The 17784-nt window shown below is 39.2% G+C and overlaps 1 protein-coding gene across 4 annotated transcripts in view; it reads left to right on the top strand.

Annotated features, from left to right (window-relative positions):
* Positions 1 to 17784, top strand: part of FBXO38 (F-box protein 38) — a 46141-nt gene that overhangs the window by 13840 nt on the left and 14517 nt on the right. For all 4 annotated transcript variants that reach the window (XM_054568214.1, XM_054568216.1, XM_054568213.1 and 1 more), the window contains 9 exons: positions 1257 to 1394; positions 2600 to 2737; positions 4170 to 4263; positions 5274 to 5404; positions 9088 to 9258; positions 10832 to 10974; positions 11862 to 12072; positions 15945 to 16064; positions 17390 to 17569. In XM_054568214.1, coding sequence (XP_054424189.1) covers positions 1257 to 1394; positions 2600 to 2737; positions 4170 to 4263; positions 5274 to 5404; positions 9088 to 9258; positions 10832 to 10974; positions 11862 to 12072; positions 15945 to 16064; positions 17390 to 17569 — 1326 coding nt within the window. The remainder of the gene's footprint in view (positions 1 to 1256; positions 1395 to 2599; positions 2738 to 4169; positions 4264 to 5273; positions 5405 to 9087; positions 9259 to 10831; positions 10975 to 11861; positions 12073 to 15944; positions 16065 to 17389; positions 17570 to 17784) is intronic.

Here is a 17784-nt window from a genome sequence, read left to right as displayed (position 1 = left end):
TTCCCTTCAAAGAGCCCCAGACAGGGGATGGGAGAAATACTGCTTTACAACCAGTCTGCTCCCTTTCTGAGGACGGTTTGAGTAGTTTTGAAAGTTGGTGTGTGTTTTTTTTCTTTGTTTGTTTTCAATGAGCCCGAGTCCTGCCACCGTTTTCTAATACCCACTTTTGGTCCTGGCTCTTCCCTCCACAGCAGAGCCCTCCAGCGTAACTTCCTGTGATGATGGCCATGTCCTGTCCGTACTCTGCCATGTGGTACCCACTGTGGCTGGTGAAACGGAGGAACTGAGTGTTCTATTTTATGTTAATTTATCAGCTGGCCACATGAAGCTAGTGGCTACTTTATAATACAGCTCAGCTCTAGAACATTGCATAATAAAAAAATATCCTTAGTATGAGGATTTTTTTTTTTTTAGTAATAACATTTTTTATATAATAAGAATCCTTATTATACCTCTTAGTTTACTTGTATCTTCTCCAAGCAGAAAGTTCCCCTGTGCCCTTCAACCCAGAGCCAGGGGGAAACTCTACCACTTTCTTGTTTCCCTGAGAAATGGGGAGGAGATGGTCTTTTTCAAAGTCACCTTATTTGTAGTGGTCACTGTACATTCTCTCTGTAAATATTCTCAGCTATTATATCCCAATAAAGAAAGAAGACAGGTTGCTCACTTTCCCAGCATCATAGTGACTGGCTCCTACCACACATTTACAAATCCTTAAGATTCATATATTTGTAAAAAGCTTTAATCTCCATCTCTTGATACCATCCGGAAATCGTGATATTTAAAGCCAGCTAGCCTGCCTTTGTGCTGAGTAATTTAGTTTTCTCACTGATGGGATAGTGGGTATTGGTAGTCAAATAGTAAGTTTGTGTGTTGGTCTGTGTCTTCTTAATTTTGCTGTCGGTACCTGTTTTCATTTTATATCCACAGGGCAAATATGTCCTGGAAGGGTTGTAGAGTTATGAGAAAGAGTTATGTGTATACAATGTAGAAATGCTTTTTAAATCCTGTCTTCCCATATGCTTTTTCTAAAGAAATAACTAAGTACTGGTCTGTTTATGGTTTGTTTATATTGTTCTTTACAAGAATGTTTTAAGTAAGCCAAACTTGATAGGCTTTAATTGGGTAATTTGTTCTAATAAAAATATCCCTGAAAGATACATTATCAATTTGAAAAATAGACTCTTGAACTTAGACACAGAATACAGAGTTTCTTGGTGATTTTTTTGTTTGTTCTTTTTTGGAATATGTTTTAGGAGTGAATGTTCCTGAAATTCCTTGTATTCCAATGCTAAGGCACCTTTATATGAAGTGGGTAAGACTCACTAAACCACAGCCGTTCAAAGACTTTCTTTGCATCAGTTTACGAACTTTCGTCATGAGGAACTGTGCAGGTAATGGGACGTAGTTACGATGGGACTTTACATATGCTGTTCTAAAAATAACCTAAAGCAAACTCCACAGCTACATTCATAAATGAAACTAAATTTTGCCACTACTATATGTTTTATAACTTATTCCCCTTGTGAAGATAAATATACTTTTTGTTTTAAAGACAGTAGATAGATACGTGATTTGTGTCTGACCCATAGAGGGAAAAAGGTGTCACCACGTCGCTACATATTTCTAGGCACTTTGGCACTTTCACTTTTTATAGGTCTTAATAGATTTCTGTTTGCTCTTTCTCTCTGGTCTCCTAATGACTCTGCATGTAAATAGCTGTCTCATCTAATTTATTCACTTGAAAGCATAAAACAGTGTTTTTATGGTGCTACTTTTCTAATCAGAAACCTCCAGTGTCTGTTTTCTGAAAGTGTGAGGTGCGAACTATTTTGCTTTAAAGTTCCTAATAACCAGGGCCCCTCTTGATATCTTTATTTCTGACTCCTTTCTAAGCTGCACTTTCTTTTATCGTCAGGTTTGCGGTGCCTATACGCAAACCTATCTACCACCAAACCACTTTCCACCTGAGCGGCTTTCCTTACACTCCATGTACTGTTGTCTTTTCCCGATTATCGCTTCCTTCCTCCTCTCCACTTGTACACATCCTTCACGTTCTTCCTCTGTACACTACCCTTCTTCTCTTCTTTCTTTTTTATATGATATAGAAGAATCTTGTTTTTGTACTTGATATGTTCTGCCGTTTTATATTTTTATAATTTTTCATATTAGTTTTGTCTCCATGTCAGTCACAGGCTCATTGGCAGGACCATGTTTTGTGAATTTCCATGAACTTAACACAACACTCATTACAGAGATATGTAAATGATTGAGCTACTTTACTTGAGTGAAGAATCAAAATTTCAACTTGGCTTTTCCTCCCTTCGTTATTTTGAGCTCACAACTATTAAGACTTAAGGGAATTTATTTTTAAAAAATACTAATATCTCTCCAATGTTACTGACAAATCCTTATGCTAAATAAGTACACGTTGAACAGGGTAATGCTTTCATTCTAATAAGTATAAACCGGAGAGAGCCAACCACTTGGCTGTAGTTTTCCAAAAAAGAATTTAAGTTATTTCAGCTGCCGATTTTGAAAATTCATCTTTAAGGCATTTTAAATCATTTGGTTGAATTTTGATTTCTTTTTTTCCCAGGTCCCACAAATTCCTTGAAATACGTCCCTTTAGTAACAGGCTTGGCCTCGGCCCGAAACTTGGAACATTTAGAAATGGTTCGAGTTCCTTTCCTTGGAGGTCTTATCCAACATGTAGTTGAAGACAGTTGGAGATCAGGTAATTTTATTTAGTTACTAAATATTTTAAAAATAGATTTTTAAAAATCATTAAGCTTTTATTTCTCTTTTGAGTCTTTCAAAAGAAAATGCTTGTTAGTAATCACACTTTCTGTCTGGTGTATTTCATGGAGAGTAAGTAACTATGAGCACAGGCTAGTATTTATTTTCCTTTTAGCAGTGTTAAACCTTCTTGAAATAAATAGAGTCATAAAGCATGTTTCCTGGCTTGTTAATACTTATTACTTAGTTAATAATACATCTGTTATATTTGAAATGTTTCTGAGAAATGTTGCAGGGATGTCTAATGTACTTTGGTTTTAAGAGATGTTTTTTGACTTGAATACCTTAGCGTACAAAAGAACTTGGAAATTAATAACATGTTTTCATGTTTATCACTTGGATATATGTCTATTAGAAGATAGCTTTTAAAAGAAAAAAAAACATTTTATTCTCTATTTTAACTTGAGAATATAATTTTAATTATATTTTGAATAGAATGCTCTCCATGTTAATCATCTCATTGAAATAAAAATACCAAGAAATTTAGCTAGTTAGATAATTAATAGTTGAGAACTAAAATTATAACTTTAGATATTCGAAGTATAAATAGAAAATCATCAAATGCCATTGGTAAGAAACAATAACAGTAATAATGATTATAATACTTGAAACCCAACAGAAATGCATACATATATATGTTCACCAGGAGAGTGTTCAAGATTGTTTATCATAGCATTGTTCATAAATACCCTAAAATGGAAACAACCCAAGATGCCTACCAGCAGTAGCATAGAAAATTAAAATGTAACATATTCTTATAATGGAATACTGTGCAACAATGAGAATGAACAAACTAGCTATAGGCAACAATGTGGATGTATTTCATAAACAAAATGTTTAGTAAAAGACTCTAGACATTAAAGTGTACATATGGTATGATCTTACTTATAAAAGTTCAGGACAAATCAATCTTCTGTGAAAATTCATGAGCTATATACATTGATAATTTGTATACTTTTTATGCTCTGTATTTATTAGTTTCAAAAACATGAAACAAAACCAGCTGAAGTTAAAGTCATGTGGATCTTATTCCTTATAAATATGCTGGAGGTTCATGCTTTTGGCCAGAAAATGTCAGGATCCCTTGTTTACAATCCCCTCATGAGCTTCTGGCTTTCTGAAAATTCTTGCTTAATAATCGAGATAATTTGGACTAATTTTCAGATGCTATCAGAATGTCTTTTCAGAATGACTGTGTTTGTTTTCATTTTATGAGATGACCAGTAGTCATAATTGATCTTGCGATATTAATTTGAATGGAAAAATAAACTTAAATTTACTTTTAAACAAATAATTTTCTAAAGTGGGAATAAAATGCGTTAGGAGACGTGCTGTGGTCAAATGAAATGTCTTGCTCCTTTCCTCTTTAGGTGGTTTTAGAAATTTGCACACCATTGTTTTGGGGGCTTGCAAAAATGCTCTTGAAGTAGACCTTGGTTACCTCATCATCACTGCTGCGCGTAGGTATGTTTCTTCTTCACTTGCATCTTTTGTCTTAGAATTACATGCATTTTCCTCTTTTACCAAAATTTGGGGAAATACGTGTGTGTGAAGTTTGATGATGCCTTGTTCAGATTTAAAATACGCAGGAGCTGTTTAAATGGCAGCACAGTTATCCCTTGGTGGTCGTTTTAAGCTCTAATGGGTGGCTAGTTAAGCTGCCCATCAGACGCAGGGAGCTCGAAGGGCGGAGGTCCCCTGAGAGAAGCAGGCGGCTGTCTGGGAGTGCCCGGGAGGCCCGCACACGTCCGCACAGACGCCCCGCGCCTGCAGCCTTCTTGGGGCGCTGTCGCCGCTGCGACCGCTTTTTGAGTCAGTTTCATTAGTTGGAGATACTCTTTGCTATTGAAAAACAGTGTTTAGGATCAGCTTTTTCAGGTCCTGACCTTATGACACCTTTATATTTTTAACACATTTTCATTATCATTTTATGCCACATTTACTATTTCATGTTATTAAGAAGTCTACCTCTACTTTTATTTTAATATTTTATTTAAATTGAATGAACTGTTTTTTAAATTTATTCAAAAACAAAGTTGTTTCATCAGTAGAATATTAAGAATATAAAAAAATGTTTCTAAGTTTGAGTAAGTAGTCATTGTTACTTTCTGTAGAACTGTACTGTTTGTTAAAATGGGACTTAACAGTTAGCATGGAAAAGATGTTAGCAAAATACCAGCAGCAGATTCTTACCTTGACTTAATCAGGTTTAAGAAAGCACTGGAAAGGGTATACAATTCTTACGGTGTAATTCATTGTTATTTAATAGCACTTCAGTGTACCACCTAAGATGTGCCCACACTTTGCAGAATGCCCCTTTAAAGGAAACATCTCTGATATTTTTAATGGAGGGGAGAAAAGTTGTTTGCATTTGACACTTCAGTAAGGTAAACTTCTTTCAGAGCCTTACATTAGGAAGAACTTTGATTCTGGTTGCTTTTATTTTACTGTGATATGTATCTCTTTGTTCATAGGTTACATGAAGTTCGGATCCAGCCTTCCCTCACCAAAGATGGTGTCTTTTCTGCCCTAAAGATGGCAGAGTTGGAGTTCCCTCAGTTTGAAACCCTTCACCTGGGATATGTAGATGAGTTTTTGCTGCAGAGTAAGACTTATCCCATTTTTTATACCCTGGAATTGCTGTAGAGAACTTACTTGACAAATGGAAACCTGAACTGGGATGTTCCATTTGATCTGGAATATAACGCAGCTTAGTATTCGGTGCTCTCGCTTCTTGAGAAAGAAATTATTAATTTAACTTGAAGTCTCAGTGATTTTTTTTTTCCAATATTACCTTAGAGTTTAGCATGTTATAGGAAATACAGTGATTATCAGTATACCTTCCCCTGAACAATCCTTATCTACATTTGATATTGTCTTCACTCTGCTGCCCAAGTTTCTTTCCCATTCTGCTTCATTTTTTTCACAGAATGTCATCCTTGGTTCCATTTGTTGCCTTTGACCTACCACACTCCTTGAAGCTTTTCCTGGTCCTCTCAGATGAGGTCCCATTCCCTGCCCATGCTCTTCATTTCCATAACACACCCGCTGGGGCTTCTGGATTCCCCAGATAGTGTGAGCACAGAAGGGTCAGTATTCATTGAGTGGCAATTGCTGTTGGAAGGCTTGTTCGCAGCATTTTCTGGAATGTGTTGACAATGGGGAACTCATCCTGGGTTTGAGTGCATGTCAATCCATTATTTGAACGTTTTTCCCACATGACGTTAGTCATATGTGCAAGAACCCCGGCATGTTTTTATTTTTGCAAGAATTGGTTTCTTCCCCATGTAATTTACAAGAAGTCTTTTCTTCAGCTGTCACTATCATTCCAGATGTTTTTTTTTTTTCCTTTGGACCTAACTTGTGTTGTTAAAGACCATGAAAAGCTTATTCTTCTGGTCAGGACAGTCCAGGTCAAACAGCATGACTGTTGTCCTTTTTCATTTCTAATGTATGTCATGGTAATAGTTTCTTTTCTTTTCTTTTCTTTTTTTTTTTTACATTTTCTTTGTTTCAGTTTTCATTCATATAGGTGATTCAAAAAAAATCAAATCAGCCAGTTTACACAAGAATCACTTTTAATCTACATAGCTTTGAAAAAGGTCAGCTTTTCACCAGTGTAGCTTTAAAATGCTAAACTAGTATAGTAATTTCAAATAAAATCAGTGTAGCTGATCAGTGTAGTAACTTCAGATAAAATAAGTCCTTCCATAAAGTCCTTAATAAGTTCTCGGAACTTCAGCGAAATGGTGTACGTATGATGAAGCCAATTTTACTATAGGCTAGTTAATATAAATAAGAGTGAAGTTCCTATGGTGTCTCATCAATTTTGAGACGAAAACTGTTCTCACACCTGCTGTATTTGGTATCAAGCTCTTTTTGGATTTGAATGAGGTTGCTCACCTATCTTTTCTACAATATGTAGTAACTTAAAATTACTAGCTGAGTAATTGGTGTTCTTTCTATAATCTTGTATTTGTTCTTCTCAAGAGCTCAAAACTACAAATTTTGTGTCTTTAAGATAGTCACATTTAGGCCCAGGGAAAGACTGTCTTTTAAAAGGCCCAGGGAAAGATTGTCTTTCATTTACCTTTATAACCAGTTACTTTTGTAACCAGGTATTTCCCCAAGGTGTTTCTTTCCCCTCACCACACATTTTCAAAGAAAAACACTTTACCCTTGACCACTATTATCTTACACTTTCCAAATAGCTCGTTTCACGGTCTTTTTCATACTTAACAATCTCTTAGCTTTGACCTTTTTAAAAGCTCTTCTTCATATTTGCTGCATTTCACCCATTTTTTTCTCATATAAGTGCCCTCCTGTGCTTCTCCAAGTACAACCTAGCATTCTCTGTGTCAGAATAGGATCCAGGTGTCTCTGAGAGTCTGTCCAGGGAGGAATGAGGAGTCCCAAACCACACTCTTTCCCTTAATGTCGTCCTTCTCAGTAATTTAGGTTTTGAAGCATCTCTCTAGGAGGTAGAGGTAGTGGTCCCTGGTAAAACTTGAGTCACTTTTTTTTGCACAAAGGGTCTGGCAAAATAGAAACGAAACATCACCTTTGTCTCTTGTACATTTATGGTAGACGTGGCAGCGCCAGACTAGGGGGATGGGCGTGCCGAAAAGAAGATGCTGTGTGTTGGGAATGTAAGAAAAGTGACCCAAGGATCACTTAGTACTTACCCGTACTGAGAAAACTTAGAGAGGGGATCTTTGTTTACACAGGCGTGGGGTCTTAGAACCTCACGTTAAGGTGACAGGGTGTAACACTCACTGTAAACCAGAAGCAGAGCGGAGTAGTCTTTAGTGCTGAAGCTTTGGAGAGACAAGGAGAGGTGGCTTCAATGCTTGGGCAAGGCATTTCTTTAGTCCATGTTTTCTCATTTGTTAAATGAAGATAAAACTATTTAACAAATGAGAAACCATGGATTTTTATCATTACAGTCTCTGACATTTAGAAAGCATTCAGTAATAGCAACTTTTAGCATACCTGTGGACTGACTTAAAAGAACCAAAAATGAGTCCTTGGTGATGTCCTCACAGTTTTGAGGGAGTGTGACAATCAGGAGACCCCAAGAGCAGGAACACGGTGGTCATTTCAAAGCAGGGAGTAAAGGACATGGGTTTCTCCTGTTAGGCGGCGGCCTTTGCACAGATAGCGCCCGAGAAACAGGATCAGCACTAGAGTGACCTGGCCAGAGGGAGGAGGTAAGTTTCGAGTCCAAAGGGCAAGAAAAACCTTTTTACTAGGAGGCTGAAGAGAACTGCTCAACTAAGTTGTAAAAGATAGGTTAAGGTGAAATTTGCAAGAAATGCCAGTAAGTACCCAGTAGCGGGACTACAGGAGAGAGACCATAAACTGTATGGAAAATGAAATTGGAAGAGTTTGGGTGGATTGGTTGTTTTAAACGTGGCGAACTAAAGGTGTCAGTCCCTGTAATGTGCAGGGTGGCTTCACCAGGACAACTGGGTTCCCTTTGTGTTTTGTGTCAGTTGATTACAAGGACTGTGAGAGATGTTGTTTGGATTCCTGTGTCCCCAGTCCTATGCTGGACATTGAAGATGTAAATGTGAACTAGACATAGTTCCTCTTTTCTTCAAATTGTTCATAGTCAAGTAGACTACCGTAGACAGTAGAGGGCAGATAGGTGAGAGAAACGATGATAGAGGACCAGGAATGAGGTGCCCCCTCTCCTTGTACACACTCCCCTAGTCTGTGACAAGACAGTAGGTACCAAAGCCCAGTGGCAGAGAAGGTGGGTATGCTTGAATTAGAAGCCCATTTTCTGGGATGGATACAGATTTGCTAGCCAATACGATGAGCTCAAAAACGATTCTGAATTCCCTAAGTTTACACTTTCTACACATGGCCACACCCAGCTCCAAACATGCGATCCTTACACTGTGGGAGTTACATTTTAAGGTATTATTTTCCTTTTAAAAGATAAAACTAAAACTTCACCATAAGCATGCACTAATATAATATATCCCTCAGTTTTGCTTTAATTTGGCTTTCTTTTTTGTCTTTTCTAAACATTTGGAAGTATTTTTTTTCCTATTACCTGCCCCTTAGCTTTTAATATAAATTCTTACTTTGCAAAGTCAGTGTTACTATTTGTACAGTATACCTAACCAAAAAATGTACCCAGACCTGAATCAGATGATGAACAGATGACACAGAATGATCTCAGTGAGCATACTGGTGTTAAGATAAAGAATTAGAAATGCTTCATGACACTTAACCTTTTTTTTTTTTTAATTAAAAATAATTTATTTCTCTTTCTAGGCAGAATGGCTAATGCAGATCTGGTGAAGTATGGTTTGGCTGATGTGGTAGAAAATCCTGGTATTATCACCGATATAGGGATGAAGGCAGTCAATGAAGTTTTTTCCTGTATCAAATATCTGGCAATTTACAATTGCCCCCATCTACATAATCCATACAATTGGATCTCAGGTACTGTAGTGTTAAATATAGCTATGTGTTATATCGAGATAATATGTATCTTTGTTTTCTGTCTGTACTGAGTTGCATACCTAATATAAAATGTAGATAATTTGTATGTATTATTCATACAAGTTCTGGGAACCTTTGATAACCTCCTTGGAAGTATATTCAGTGCCTCTTGGAACTCCTGACATTTCTGCCTAGAAATCTGCACTGTCCAGGTTATGGATTCAAGTGCCCTGATCTTTATCTATACACTTCTTTGGGTCAGGCACATACAGTGGTTAGAGACTGTTGCTTGGGATATTAGAGTTGTTTTCTCTTTCAAATGGCACATTATCTGAAAGGACAAGGATAAAGGGAGTGTGTGTGTGTATATACACACATATATATAACATGACATATTAAACATTAACTAGTACTGAAATTTTTCACCTTAAAATTCTAGGCTGTTTCAGATCCCTCTCAGTGGTATTTTTCGTTATTGAGATCACTTTTCTCCCTAAGTGAGCAGTACTGTTTGTTTCTTTAAAGGTCCTTTTTAAATACCTAAATCCGCAAACCTTTAAAGAAATTCAGAACTGGAGAGCTCTCCTGGCTGTACCCTATTTAACAAAACCCCGCCCCGCCCCCCCCACCCCGCCGCTGGCACCTGCAGAACAGCCTCCTCCGCGGTGGGAGTCACCGCTCAGGGATGTCACAGCTCCTCACAGAGCCCGTCTGCAGGCCTGTGTGGGGGCTCCGGGGCCTCCGCTGAGATCCACCACTCATTAGAATGACCACATCTCACCCGCCAGAAGTGACGCTTGGCCCTGGCCCAGCTGCACCAAGAAGTTATTGGGAAATACAAACTTTAGGTTGTAGTGGTCATAGATCACTTAAAAAATAACATTTATTGGGTTTTTGATTTGTTTGTTTTCTTCAATACAGAAGAGTATAAAGAAGAAAACAAAAAATGGCCTATAATCCCATCACTCAGAACTCCTGTTAACACTTAAAATAACTAAAAGTAATACATGCACTTGATAATATCAAACAATACAGAAAGGTACAAAATGAAAAGTCTCCTCTTCTCAAAGGTAACCACTATCAATGGTTTCTTGTATATTCTTCTGGACAGATTCTTTTGTGCATATTTTGGCATATACATGTATAATATTTAGAATGATTTATATGTACAAAAGGATCTTGCTATGTATACACTGTCCTATAGGCTGTCTTTTATAGTAAGAATATTTTGAGAACTTTCCATATCAGCAAGTGTATTTACTTCTCCTCCATTCTTTTCATAGCTGCATAATGTTCTATTAGGTGAATGCACCAGTATTTCTTTAACTAGTGTCCTGCTGTTGAATAAATATGTAGTTTGTTGAGTGGATCACATTTAAATCAAGGCTGACTTGGTTACAAGCTATCTAGTTCTCACAATGAAATTAGGTAATGAACATCATAGTTTACAGTCATCAATTTTTAGAGATCATGAAATAAGAGAAAAATTATGAGATTTGAAAGTCTTTGTGAGCAAAATTCGTTACTTAATGGAAAAAGTGTTACTTATTCTCTCTGGCCATTTTGTTAACAGACCACTCAAGATGGACTCGATTGGTTGATATCAACTTAGTGAGGTGTCATGCTTTGAAGCTGGACTCCTTCGGCCAGTTTATTGAATTGTTGCCCAGCCTGGAGTTTATTTCACTGGACCAGATGTTTCGTGAACCACCCAAAGTAAATCACATTTGAGAGAGCTTTTGTTTATTTATTTTGGTAACCAAGGAAGAAAACAAGTGATTTTTTCTTTCTTTCTAATAATATATCTTTACAGTGTTATAATTGGACTTTACTGCCAGCCTCAGTGAAGGTGTAAAGGTTATAATCATGCATACATGGCCTCTTTTTCTTGTAAATGAGTATTAAGGGGTCTCTAGAGAAGGGAAAGAAAAAGTAAGTGGAAAAACTGTCTCTGTCAGTTCTATAAACTGAAGGTAAGATAAGAGAAGTGAAGGTGGAAATTTGAGCTAAGACACATTATTACTTGGACTAATTAATTGGGAGATTAAATCTCTAAACAGGAACCCAAAATACAAATAAGGATTAGGACTTTATTTGGAAATGTTCTACTTTGCTGTTGTCTTTTTTATTTAGATGTGTGTCCTGGGAACATACATACATACATCTTGCCTAGTTGAGATTGCCTAGTTGAACAAAATGGTATTTTAAAGCCACTTAACAAATAAAATTTATACTTTCACTGTAATAAAAACTTAATGCTTCAACCAATGATGTTCTGTCTTGTCAGTTTTAGTGGTCACATCCCCCTGTTGAAGCAGTGCAGTATAGTGGGGAAAGCTCAGGATTGGAGGTCAGCGTACTGGGCTTCTGGCCCCAGCTGTACCACTTAACTGGCCACATGCTGTTGGGCAGCCCTCTTCCCATTGTGCATCTCACCTGTAAATCAAGCCTAATGACAGTTTATCTTGCTTGAAGTGTTGTGAACCTCACATGAAGTCCTGTATGTGTATGTGAAAGCATTTCGTAAATCAAGTGCTATATAAATATTCTTATGTAGAGATGAAATGAAGGGTTACGAGCATGTGGTTTTTGTCTTGCCTCAGGGCTGTGCTCGAGTCGGCCTGAGTGCTGGCACGGGAATTGGGGTGTCCTCGGCCCTTGTCAGCAACCAGAACTCCAACAATGACAATGATAACAATGCCCAGAATAACGCCAACATCCACGACAACAATCACCATCATGCAGATGACTCCGATGAGGAGAATGATTTCCGGCAAGATCTACAACCAGGGGAGCAGCAGTTTGCAGCCGACGGTAACCCAGATCTTTTGTGAGCTCCAGATAGAAATGATTTTTTACTTTGGATCATCCTTTTCTGATTGTGTTCTGTCCATGCCCCATCCCCCCAATTTCATTGTGTCACATGGGGTCCAAGTTGATAAGGTAAATGAAGGGGTGGGTGAAATTTGCCTGTTTGCTTGTTTCAGAGTTGTCCACGTAATGCCTCTTGCCACAGAATCTGTACGGGGACTTACAAAATGGGAAGGACGCATAGGTGCCGTGGGAGTTAGGGTACTATGAGCCTTAGAGGCCTCGCTTACCTGAGATTTTACTTTGAGGATTTGGGCAAAAGAAGATCTGTTAATATCTTCCTGACCAATAGATAGGGTTATTGAGCTTGAATGTGAAGACCATTTTTGGACATCTCCAGAGCTGGAAAAAGACATACCCGTGATGTGGCAGACATTGTGTTGAGCACTTTTCACTTACCTTTCATCATTAAGCCTTCACAGCCATCAACAAATTAAGTACAGAAACTAATAAGTACCTGTTGGATTTCACTTTTGTGATTATCTGTCCAGTTCTTTAATACGGACTGAGCACCTGCTGTGTGCCAACCCATGTGTTACGAGGCTTCATCAGCCCCTCTGTTGCTGAGTGGGGAGAAAGTGAAATCCCCCTATTTTGCCATGTATGATGTGCTTGGATGTATAATGGACACCTGTGGTTTTGGCCCACACATTCAGGAAAAAAAGTCTTTCATTTTAATTTTTTAATTCAATTATTTATTTATATGTAAAAACAAAACCGGTTGTCGTATATCAGGGTATTATTTTGCATACAGATACCGTTATTGCTTTCTAGAGTTACACTTTTAACTCATGAGCATAAATAAAAGAATTAAAAACGTTTATATAGGTACAGAATTAGTACTACCCATATATAATACACATCCTTGTTTTCCCCTCAGAAATTTAGGCAAAAAGTTCGCATTATATACAGCAAAATACAGTGTTCCCTTACCAGATTTTCCACTTCTGCTAAAACCGTAGAACTAGAGAAGGAATCTCTTCCAGCTGTCTGTCTTTTGCCCCTTCACCCATTCTTGGGGGCACAGTAACTAGCGAGAGCTGGGGGCCCTGATGCCTGGAACTGCTTTTATAATGACTGTGTGCTGTGTGTAGAGCCTGATCTCCATTGGCGTTGCTCTTGAGGATTCAGGCCCTTATCATCTGTGAGCGTCGTGTTCACCTTCTCACCTCACATGTTCTCTACAGAACCCTCCGTTTTGGTTCTTTACAAAGTCAGCAGTGACTCTTTCACTAAAGCTGGTGGTCGTTTCTCCAACTTCATCTTTGACGCCTCAGCAGCATGTGTCATTGATGCGCACTTCTACCTCTCTGAGACAGTTTCTTCCCTTAGCATCTCTGAAACCCTTTTCCTGGTTTTCTTCCTAGCTCATTGGACAGACCTGCTCAGTGTTCTTTGATTGCACCACTTCCTCTATTTCACATTTCTTCTTGATCTCACCAACCATTTTTTCTACATGGGCTCATTCCACTCATGGCTTTCATACCAACTATATGCTAAGAATTCTAAACCTTTTTCGCCAACCTTCATCTTCCTCCTTATTGAAATACTGCAGTAATATCTAGCATCATGCTTTTTATTTCCAAATGAATGCTCTTAGGCATTTCAAACCCATAGCTAAATCTCCCCTGACATTCTCCCCCAAAAATACCAAAAAAAAAAAAAAAGAAAGAAAAAGTACAGACCCAGAAAGTGCTAGGGGTTAAGGAGAGTGAGGTCAGGTTAGGTATTACCTCTTTTGCCTTGTTGTCCCTGAGTGCCATCATACTGGTTGCTGGCACCATAAGGAAATGGACATCAGAGAACGTAGACCATCCATGGGACCCTGCGACGGCAGATGTAGCGCAAAACTGCCCAAACCCAAGAACTCAGTTGTGGTTGTATGGTTGGAGCTGACGAAACGGACAGACTGTAGACTCCGTGGGACAGTTACTGGGTCCTAGGCTTCTCAGTAGATCATGGAGAATGCCTTTCATCGTGAAATCACTGTGCAGTAGGGCTCAAAACCTGTGTGGGAACACTGTTTGATTTAAGAGAGAACAGTGGAATGCAAATCTGCTAACGTGGAAACTGAAGCTTTTAGTTGTTGAGAGACTTGCATATAAACAAATACTCAAGGTACAGTATTGTCAAATAGGAGAGCTCCAGATGCAATGAAAGTCTGAGAAGCAAAGGAATGAGCTACATAAAAGCCAAGGCTGAGGAAATAAATGGCTTCAATAAGAGGAAGTCTAAGAATACCAAAGGGGACGGCAGCATGTGTAGAGAAACGAAGATTGGTATAAAACATTAGGTTCCATGGGTCTTTCTAAGTTGACAGTATATTAATTTGTATATATTATTACATATATATCAATCACATTGATTCCTTTAAATAAAAAGTAAGGAGCCAGAGAAAGGCTTTGTGACTTTTGGTCAAAGCCAGGAGTAGAAAGAATTCAAATAAAAGAAAGAAAAACAAAACAAAACCAAATAAGAAAAAAAGTGGTACAAGGATTCAAAGTGAAAAGGATGAACGAGAATTAGTGTTAGTTGAAATAACTAGCATTGATGCTTCTACTCTAGGTGCAAATTTAACACTATTTTAAAAATGAGTTAAAAATTTGTATTGACATGTTGACTTTCTTTAATGTAAAACGTTAAAACTTTCACACGTGGGCCTCTGCTTAGTTTCGGCCCGGCGCTGGAGTGTAGCGGAGCCGCCCGCTGTGCATTACCCTGTTGTGGCCAGCACCCTCCGCTTGTGTTAGCCTGGCTTGTCTCCTTAGGGAGGTTCTTCCAGGAACAGGCTCTTTTTCTCTTCTGCTGGTTTTTTCATTTCACTCAAAGGGTTGAATGGTTGACTTCTCAGCGGTAATTAAGGAGCACCCCTAGGCACTGAGGATTTAGTGTTGCCTGGGGCGGACGTCCGCTGCCCCCTGAGTTGAGGCCGCACTGTGACTGTGCAGGACAGTATTGGCACTACTCTGGCTCACACTGAGATCAGGCACACACGCCTGATCTCAGAGGTACGGGTTGAGTGCCTTGAAAACTGACTTGAGAGCTTTGGGTTTAATCTTCCAAAAAGCTGGCAAAGCCAGGAATTCTTTTATTTAGGGTCCTCTTGGAAAAGTGGTCATTTTATCTTAACACTAGTAAACTGACTGAAACTTTAGTACTTATTTAGGAAACTGATCGAGACTTATCAGTCCAAAATTGCTCACTGTGCTTATCCTTTGGAAAAATATAAATAAAGTGACACATTTCTATTTATTGATAGGCACTAATAACTGTTGCGCAGACTTCGTTGCAAATAAAACATTTGAGTAATACTAAAATGTCAAAAATGTGCTTTATGTATTTGTTAATAATCCTTGCCACACATTAGCCAAAAATGATACCATAGCCTCTAGAGAGGAGGAGGAGAAACAATTCGAGTTTGCCCTCCCAGCACATCCTGGATTAGCTGGCAGATACTATGAGACTAATTGCTGGTAAGATGATCCTAAGGTCTCCCAGGAGGTGGTTCTTACTACCTTGAAGCAAATAGCTTAGAGGGAGACAGAGTTGTCCCGTACACCCATCCCTGGTAACATCTTCAGGAAGGAACATGGTGCTTCCTCTCCTCTGTGTGCCTTTGTCCCTGCGTCCAGCCTACAGGGATGGACTTTCTCCACTACGTGCTCCTTTCCCCCCTGTAATTCCCTCTCCTACAGAGTAATTGGACATGTCTTGTTAATGTTGATACAGTGAAGCACAATTATATGCTGTTTTGGCTGCTGTTGTGGTTTTTTAGACCTCCCCTGGTGTGACTTTGACTGTTGATTCTGTTTAAGCATTGAATGAGATGGAAGACATGGTACAAGAAGATGGAGAGGTGGTGGCTGAGAGCGGACATGAGACTCCAGCTCACAGCCAGGCAGTTATTCCTGTGGATGTTGATGAGGAACAAGCAGGTAATTGTGTGGCTTCCCACATTCATGGTTCTGAACACTAGGGCCTGACTCTACTAACGTAAAGCACTAGAAATGTTTAGTGATACGTTATATGCTACTTATTATTGAGGGCTTTGCTATGTTGGTGTTCTCCTTGCTGCATGTATATATATCTTATTAAAGTTTGTTTTTGATTTTTTGTAACTGTGGTAACAACTCTTTATTGGCATGCATGCACATGCATGTGTGTAGAGAAAGAAAGCACTCAAATTGTTAATGGGAAAATAAATGACCTGACTAAATATTTTGCTTGTCCTCACCCTTCTTTTTGGTGATAATGGGGAGCAGTGGAGAGGTTGATCGGGTTTAGTAAATAGACCAAGATTGAATCTCCTTTTGCCATTGGGTGACTTATGGCTGGTCATAGTCAACAGCCCTTAAAGATTACCTAATACAGCCCTTTGTGTTATAGGTAGGGAAACTAACATCCTTTCAAAAGTCTGAATGTTTTGCTCAAGCCCACTTAGCTAATAAGCAAGGGACAGAAGTGAGATTAGAATTCAGTTTATCTCACTCCTGGCCTATTGGAAAGCTACCTTATCTTTGAGTGGAAAATAGCTTTACCTCGTCTATCAAGTGTCTTACAGATGCAGTCACTTACTCAACAACTGCTGTGTGCCTGCTTTTTGCCAGGCATTGTACAATGTAATAGGCATTGTACAGTGTAATAGGAAAAAGATAGGCCAGGTTCCTGGGAGCCTACATTCTATTGATGGAGCGAGTATCAGTCACTCTCCAGAGACAGTTGGCTCAGACAAGCTAAAGGTTTACAGTGTGTACTGCCAAGCAGATAAAGCAGTCTTTACATGGGTAGAAATACTCAAATAATAAAGTGCATCAAGCATCCGGCCTTTCAGGAACGTATCTGCTACGTCCAGTGAGATAGACCGACCCTCAGTGAAAGGATGCAGGGTGCTCACCAGTGCCGTAGGTGTCCGAGGCTCGCCTTCACTTCCTTTGCCTTCTTTTGTGCATTTGCAAAATTGGAAGAATGGCCCATTTTATAAATGGTTGTCATGCCTGTTATTCTGTAATCTATTTTTATTTGCCTTTAGGAATGCATCTTGTTGGTTGGCACGTTAATCATACTTAAAGCTTATGTAATGCTTTAGAGTTAAAGTGCTTGCCCAGTATCTCATCTGAGTGCACACTCCATTAAAATGAGTGATGAGGGAGGTGACATAGAGCCAGAACATCTCTGTGAGCCCGATTCCTAGAAATAGGACTGTGAGTGAGAGCCTTTCTTGGGCAATAAGTAACTGTTAAGCCTGTGCTTTTTGTTTTAGGACCCAGTGGACTTCAGCGTGTAGTAAAACCAACCCCAATTACCGTTCATGATTCAGAGAGTGATGATGAGGAAGACAGTCTAGAACTCCAAGAAGTCTGGATTCCGAAGAATGGTGCTCGGCGTTACTCTGAGCGCGAAGACAAATCCGGAGAGCCAGCGCAGTCCCGGGAGTTGTCAGGTGAGGGGTTGCACTGGCCTCTGCCCTGTCGCTGGGGCCCTGAGGACTGACCCACGAGGCCTCTGTTTCTGTAAGGTTGCCCTGCCCCAGCTCATGGCGCCGTTAACATGCCTGTATCAGCTGTGGCAGGCGGGAGGGAAGGCAGTCGCCCGAGGGAGCGGGGGGCTGGGTGGTGCTGTCAAGGGCAAATGGAGCACGACAGTGCCGTGGGGTCA

The sequence above is a fragment of the Pteronotus mesoamericanus genome, unplaced genomic scaffold, assembly GCF_021234165.1.
Source record: "Pteronotus mesoamericanus isolate MK-2021 breed Mesoamerican mustached bat unplaced genomic scaffold, CSHL_Meso_final contig_2, whole genome shotgun sequence".
In the NCBI taxonomy this organism is placed as follows: domain Eukaryota; kingdom Metazoa; phylum Chordata; class Mammalia; order Chiroptera; family Mormoopidae; genus Pteronotus; species Pteronotus mesoamericanus.
Note: the sequence above shows the minus strand (reverse complement) of the source record. Positions and strands in the feature narration are given on the sequence as shown.